Here is a 7720-nt window from a genome sequence, read left to right on the forward strand (position 1 = left end):
AACAGCTGGCTGAACATGAGCCGGCACTGTGCCCAGGTGGCCAAGAAGGCCAACAGCATCATGGCCTATATCAGAAACAGTGTGGCCAGCAGGACTAGGGCAGTGATCATCCCCTGTACTCTGCACTGGTGAGGCCGCACCTCGAGTGCTGTGTCCAGTTCTGGGCCCCTCACTACAAGAAAGACCTTGAGATGCTGGAGCATGTCCAGAGAAGGGCAACAAAGGTGGTGAAGGGTCTGGAGCACAAGTCTGATGGGGAGCAGCTGAGGGAGCTGGGGTTGTTTAGTCTGGAGAAGAGGAGGCTGAGGGGAGACCTGATCGCTCTCTACAACCACCTGAAAGGAGGGTGTAGCAAGGTGGGGGTTGGTCTCTTCTCCCAAGGATCTAGTGATAGGACAATAGGAAATGGCCTCAAGTTGTGCCAGGGGAGGTTTAGATTGGGTATTAGGAAGAATTTCTTCACCGAAAGAGTTGTCAAGCACTGGAACAGGCTGCCCAGGGAGGTGGTGGAGTCACCATCCCTGGAGGTGTTTAAAAGACGTGTAGAAGTGGTGCTGAGGGACACATGGTTTAGTGGTGGACTTGGCCATGCTAGGTTAATGGTTGGACTCGATGATCTTAAAGGTCTTTTCCAACCTAAACGATTCTATGATCTTTTAGGACTCAATTTCATCAATTGATCATAATTGAAGTTAACCGCAAGGGCCTCAAACTGTCCTAACTCTCATTTTAAGTTAAAGCCTGAATACCCAACTCACCCATGTGCACAAGGGAACAGGAACAGAACTGGTTCTAGCTAATAACTAATCAGGTTGATACTCCTCTCACAGCCCCAATCCTTTAAACAGCACTAGTTTACTGTAGACAAATACAGCCAGACATGAAATAGTGATGTGTTCCCTTAAAAACAACAAATCCATAGCAGTACATTTTTCCTCTTTGCATTTCAGCTAATTTTTTGACACTGGCGAATGTAAATCTGCCCCAACCTATGTAAATATATTTACTCCACTTCAAAAGTGTGGATGAACTGAGAGATTCAGTGCTGCTGAATGAGTGAGTACTGCTGTCAGTGTTATCCTGCAAGAAAGAACGTGGCTTTTCTGTGCAGCGTATATATAGTGTGTGCTTAAAGCAGTGACGACCGCTTGTATGCATGACGTTTCAGCAGAAGCAAGTGCTGCTCTGCCAACAAACTCTGGCAACGAAGGTTTTTTTGCATACACTAAACCTCCCTTTACCTACATCTTTAGGAGGAAACACTCCAGTTAGTTGTAAAGTGGAAAGTCTCACTGTAACTGGGACTGACATGCAAACCCTGTTCTCTTTGCGGGAGGATGCACTCACACAGACAGGTCTGTAGTGCAAATTAGCAAATACTGTGCTGGAATGGCTACACGATGGCGCTGCACGCCAACAACTTTTAGTTACGTTTAACTGGAAGGTCACGGGACAGTGACATAACATATAATTATTTTAAACCACATGATTGAAAGCAGTATCCAGAGAATTTTGATCACTTTGAGGGGTTTTATAAATATTGGTAAAGCCTTGTCCCTCCCACTCACAGTCATGTACCTGTGTAAGCTACAAAATACTCCAATAAGGATAGAAGCTAGATAGGAGGAAAGCCAGAACTCACCTGTTAGTGATGCTAGAGATTACTTAAAATTCATGCTTGTCTGTACGGTTATAAGTTGGCCGCATCCACATAAAACACTTCCAGTTCTGCCTTTGAAACGCATGTTTTTTTTGAAGTTCTAATGACCAAAGAAGCATAGACACGTGCATCTCCCTCCCGCTCATCGCCATCACACTACCGTGCAATCTTCTAAAATAACCACGACCATTCCTATAGAATATGGAAAATAATGTTGTTCTTCAAGATTAAGGATCTAAAAGCTCAAGAAAGAACAGTGAAATTTAAGCCAACTAGGGAAAATGATCTCATTTCATATCAGAATTTTGAATTAATTCTTCAATTTTTTTTCCCAGAACTGTTTAGAAAAAGGTTCTCATTTTGGCAATTAAAACAAACCTGGATTAGAACTGAAGATACTTTTTCTGATTTTACTGTTTAGTTTCTTTCTTCCATAATTTGTATGATGAACAAAATATACATAAATCAGAATAAAATTGTTAAGGATAAAAAGAAAGAAAAAGATCACAGGACAAAACACGTGGAATATGATAGGTTTGGTGCTCAAAGCCATTTTTAAAAAATCAGGTTATTGATTATTATTATATTGTTATTATTAATATATATAATTATGTATAACACTATATAATCAATTATTGTTATATATTTATAATAATAACCAATATATATTATTATTATAATCTGGCTATTAATACTGTTCTTAAGGAATCAGTCCAAGTCCTAATGTTTGGAAAGTTGAGTTTGCAGAATTTTCGGAGAAAACTGTGTTGAGGAAAGAACTTGCACTGAAGAACTGCACTGAAAATGGTTACTGTGAAACACTGAGGAAGCCATGCTGCCTCTTAAGCAATCACATACAAAATAAAATTTTCTTCTCTCCCCAAGTCACATACCAGTGTTGTGTATATTCAACCTAAAGCCTAGTCACCTGCTCTTTTTAGATTTGATGGCAGTAAGGAAGATACAGATAAAGTACAGGTATAGGAACAGAATTTTATTTGATTCTAGAAAGTATCATGCAACAAATCTCATTTTTTTAAGTGATCCTTGCCCAGCTTTCAGATGACAAATTAAAATCTACAAGTAAAAGCACGTGTAAGGTTAGCACCATAGGAAGAATAGTCTTCTCTTTACAACTTCATTTGATAGACAGTTATAAAAGAAAACAGAGGAAAAGAAAAAAAAACCCTACGTGATCTTGCATTTTTATTTTCGACATCCTAGATACTTAAATCTAAACATCAAGATAGCATTACTCTTCTAGCATATCTCTATAATTCATGTTCAGCAAAACTTGCTCTATATGTTGAGAAATATTTAAGTGTGAAATGGTGACTATCACAAAGTACCAGTTAATATGCAAGGTAAAAATTGTAAAGGTCCAGAAAAAGAAATGAAACAACGGAAACCAAAGTGAGGAATTTGTCCCTCCTTCTAGTCTTTTGCAGGTGTGGCTATCATGACTTGCTGCAGAGATCAAAAAAAATAAAAGGGACGTGTACTGGGTCTGCCTGGGATGGATCAAATATCCTAACATTATGCTGTAATACCCTAATTCCATGGGTCAAATATCCAGATGCACTTCATCTAAACTCTCCCATTTCCTACCTGCAAGCAACTACAGGATTATACCAGACTTCAAATGTTTGTTGTCCTTATTTTTGTATTAATTTTAAAACTTTGTTCCTTGTGGTTCTTACTGTAAGGTTTTCAAGACAGTTTTACAAACCCTCCAATCTTTACCAAGCAGGAATTCTAATACAGGATTTAGGAGTTTTAAATGCCATGTTATTACGTGCTGTCTTCTTAAGGCAACAGAATAATTCCTTTGAAGTATCCTAATTTTGCATTACAAATCGATACTAAGATTTCCTTTGTAAGCATCTCTAATTACAATGCATGTAAAATTATTTAAATTTTATTAAACTATTAACCTGACACAATTATTAAAAAAGGGTTCAAACTAAGATCATAAGAAAGAGGCAACTTTTGGACATAGTTTGAGAAATGTATCTCTTGATTACTCCCACCTTTCAAGGTCATGTGCACAGACTTCTAACAGCAACATTAAAGCAACCAGTTAAAACAATTGTTTTGTATCCAAATCATAGCAAAATCATTTACTTTAATCCCAAAGCAAAATGTGGTATAACCCAAACCAGATGTTTTTTTCAGACCGATAACCATTAGCACTAGAACACCTCTTGCAGTAAATGCTGTTTTAACGCGGAGAGCCAAGGTTAATGTTGCGCTACCCAGAGAAGCCTTTGCAGCCATGAGCGCTAGATCGCTTGACCACCGGGAGAGTAACGAGACTCTGAACTTTTCTTTATCTTTCCTTTATTTAAGCTTGGGCTTCCAGCACTGCACATCAGATACCCAGGGTCTTAATCTGTCCTATATCAGACTGCAAAAATACAATGCTTTCTCAACTGTCCTTGCATCAACAAATCAGTCACATCCAACAAACCCTTCACTTGAGTAGTTACTTCTATCTAAAAATGCATCTCCTCTTAAGGATTTCAACTAATGCTTCTGGCTTATAAAAGAGTAAGTGCAGTCAGTTACACTGAAAGTTTATAATGCAGCTCTTGATTGTATTTTCTGTGCACACATTTACATCAGGCACACAAGTTATATAAAACAGTTTGGAGTACAAAAATATGGTTATAACATAGGAGTACCAAACAGCACAGAATTAGAACAGTTTTATTACTGTCATACCAATTTATATACAGACCCCCAAATTAAGGATTTTTTAATTCTAAGTATCTTTCCAAATTGACAACTGTAGTGTACACTCTAAAAAACTGCAATTTAACAACACAAATCTACTTTAACCCCTACATTGTCTATGCAGTCTGCACCAATCCTCTCTCTTGCACACAAAAATGTATTATAAATAAATTTTCACAAAGTCACGTATGTTATTGCACATTGTACATGCCAATATCCAAAAGAAAGGCTCAAACCTTTTGCTTGATAACTAACTGTTTAAATACTTAGCATTTACTGGTGTTATGAATACTACTGCATTTTCAGGCTCTAGTCTTAACTGATAATTCAAAAGAAAAAAAGCAGAACAGAAAATATGCCTCGAACTGTATAGCTTTTGTGAAAAAAACAAACCCTTTTAATGTCACTGATTTCTACTGTATAAAGTCATTAAAAATATCTGGCCCAGTTAAAAATCCTGTTTCATTTTTTCTGCATTTTTTACTATAAAATTATTCATATAGCTGCTTGTATAATCATATATTCCTTCTGTTTTGCAGAATTAGATGTTCCTGTGCTGTACTGACTAAAAGATCGAGTTACATTGTCCCAGTGTTAACTATAGGAGTTAGTGTGTCAGTCTCCGTTCTGCCAGTCTCCCCAGTGGTGGCAAGCAAGGAGCCTGTCAGAACACCAGAATTGGTCAGTATAGAAAGACACTGGGCACAAGCGGCCCTCAAGCATCAAGGCCACGTATAGTTCCTGTTAAGCCTATCTCTAGACTAAGGAATATGAGTAATTTATCATTAATATGTGGGTTTGTGGTACGCTGCACTAAAATACGACTGCTAAGCAAAGAGAATGATTTGTGTATGACAGATATGTGCCAGCTGGTAAAAACGTCTCAATGGGTAAAAATCTACATTTTGAGGGTTAAAACTCTGGCATGAACAAAAAGATTAAAAAGTTGATTGATCAAATGTTTTGCCAAGGGTTTCTAAAGCTATTAGCCATCAACAGCTCCAAGAAAGGGATAAAACCAGCAAAACCAAACAACTAAAATTGCACTATTACAAAGAAACAAGTCCGTGAAAAGGAGAGTCACCAGCTGCAGTTAAGGGACAGCCACTTCAAGAAGCCGATTGTTTTTTCGCTTGCAAGTTGGGATGTTGCCGTTTTTCTGGCTGCCTTGTATGAACTTCACACACACTTTGTCTTGCCTGAACTGGACCAGAAACCTAGGAGAGGGATTAAGATACATTTCAGTTAAAGGTGAAAAAAACATACGAGGAGCAGAAGTCTCTTCCTGTTGGTTCTGAGTATCACTCCAAAAGATGTAATTTTCAGGTCTGTATTAATAAGAAGAGCTGGGGAATAAAAAAAGCCATAGGTTATGGTATGGCTTGAGTTTCCTTCAGGTAGTATATCTCTTAATTATTGCCTTTTGCTTGTAACTGTGGAGCTTTTACAATAACCAGTTTGCTATTCCTTTAGAAAGAAGGCAGTTTAAAACAGAATTTCTAATGTACGAGAAATGTAGCAAAGACTATTTCCGACAGCTTCACTGTCATCCAAAGGGACTTTTCTGTTTTTCTGGAAGGAAGCTAAATACTTCTATAGCAACGTTGGGAGCGCCGTTCTTCTGGTTTGCGCTTAATTTAGTATATCTGGTATTTTAGCAGCTCTCATATTTCTAATCATTAGTTAGCCTTTACAGCCCCCTGTTCAGCAACTGGGAAAATTCACTTCCTTCCCAGCAATCTCCAAATTTAGCTATTTCCTACCGCCAAGGATAAATTAATCTAGATTTGACTCTTCATGTTTTACTGGAAGAGAAATTTCATTGAATGTGGAGAATTGCTTTAAAAAAAAACAAAACCCAAAAAACAACAACAAACCAACGGGCTCCTGTGGAGCCTCAAACTTCTCACTGATCTGGAGAGCAAGATTAAAAGTAATAAATAGGGCAGCGCTGTCTTTTGGCTCACATGCCGCGGGTGCTGACCTAAAAAGTCCTTTGTAATACAGCACATTTTCCCCTTTTAGCATCCTTAAAAAGTCCTCCAGCAGAGGCCAAAAACTTCAAAGAATTTGTTCTCTAGCCGGAAACCACAAATCAAGCTGACGGCAGAGCTCAGGGGAGGAAGTGGCCTCTGCTGTGCCGAGCTGCCCTTCAGTCCCGCTTTCCTGCTGCATAGCCCAGACTCTCAAAGATTAACTTGTTCAGCGCTCCCAGCCATGCAAGTGTCTGGAAAACACGAGTAGGTCTTATAGCCATCATCTCTTGCCACCAACGCTGCATTTTCCTAGACCCACTGTTCCAATATTTTATATATATATATATAAAAAACCAGTATGTCTGACATACCCCTGGATCAACAGCCTTTTTGCTTATATCAGCTCTCTTCCCAAAAAGTAGTGTACAGTAGTCAAAATAAGGCCACATTTTCTACTCAATCCCTAGTTGTGCTTGTATCTAAACTCTAGCAGGGAGAAGAGTACTGCTTCACCGTCAACAGAGATGGAACTGCTAACAACTTAAAATTATTTAGTCTGGATAAACTCTATAGCAATACACACTTGAATGTTTTTAACCTGCAAGATAAGAAACAAAACCACATCCCAAAATGCAAGACTCCCAGAAAGCAGACTGTTTTCCAGACCTAAGGCAGGCAGGCAGTCCAGACTAGTGCAATGCATGCTTAAACTTTGCTTTAGTCATTTATTCCTTTGTAGCCACCATTAAACTAGAAACTTCGACAGCCACATACTTTTAGAGGCTTAAAAACGTACACCCTTGAGCAAATTAAATCACATTTGGTAACAGAACAAAGGAAAATGGCAGATGTCATTTTCAAGGAAAGGGCAAAATTAGCCTTTAAATAAACCCTCAAATCTGAGCAGATACAAACTGTAATCACCATCATGACTCTAGAATACAAGCAGTGCGATGCAGCCAGATGAAAGGTTCAATTTTTGCCTACAGAAATTTTATTTCACTGTTGTTAAAGGGTTCCAAATTTTCTTCTTTATTCAAAATGAATAAACCCACCAAATCAACACTACTGCAATCAGGAGGCACTTCACACAACAAACTGAGCACGTAACAATGGTAAATTACGTGAGGGACTCTTACTCAGCAGGCTTTAGGAGTTCACACACACAAACAATTTTATTTCATGCCTATAAACACTGCAAGTGCAGTCCTTACCTAAGGCCAAAATAGGAAACTGCACCAAGCAGAAAGAAATACTAATTTGAGATGCAAGCTTTTTATTAAACAAAGCTTTTTAACAACCAAAAAGCCCAAAACAACAATAGGTGGTTCAAACACCATCAGCAGGA

The 7720-nt window shown here is 38.3% G+C and overlaps 1 protein-coding gene across 2 annotated transcripts in view; it reads right to left on the reverse strand.

Annotated features, from left to right (window-relative positions):
- Window positions 1-5038: 5038 nt before the first annotated feature.
- MYO1B (myosin IB) overlaps window positions 5039-7720 on the reverse strand; it is a 94839-nt gene continuing 92157 nt past the window's right edge. For both annotated transcript variants that reach the window (XM_009701228.1, XM_009701226.1), the window contains one exon: window positions 5039-5613. In XM_009701228.1, coding sequence (XP_009699530.1) covers window positions 5490-5613 — 124 coding nt within the window. In that variant the 3' untranslated portion in view covers window positions 5039-5489. The remainder of the gene's footprint in view (window positions 5614-7720) is intronic.

The sequence above is a fragment of the Cariama cristata genome, unplaced genomic scaffold (genome assembly GCF_000690535.1).
Source record: "Cariama cristata isolate BGI_N322 unplaced genomic scaffold, ASM69053v1 scaffold13585, whole genome shotgun sequence".
Classification (NCBI taxonomy): Eukaryota; Metazoa; Chordata; class Aves; order Cariamiformes; family Cariamidae; genus Cariama; species Cariama cristata.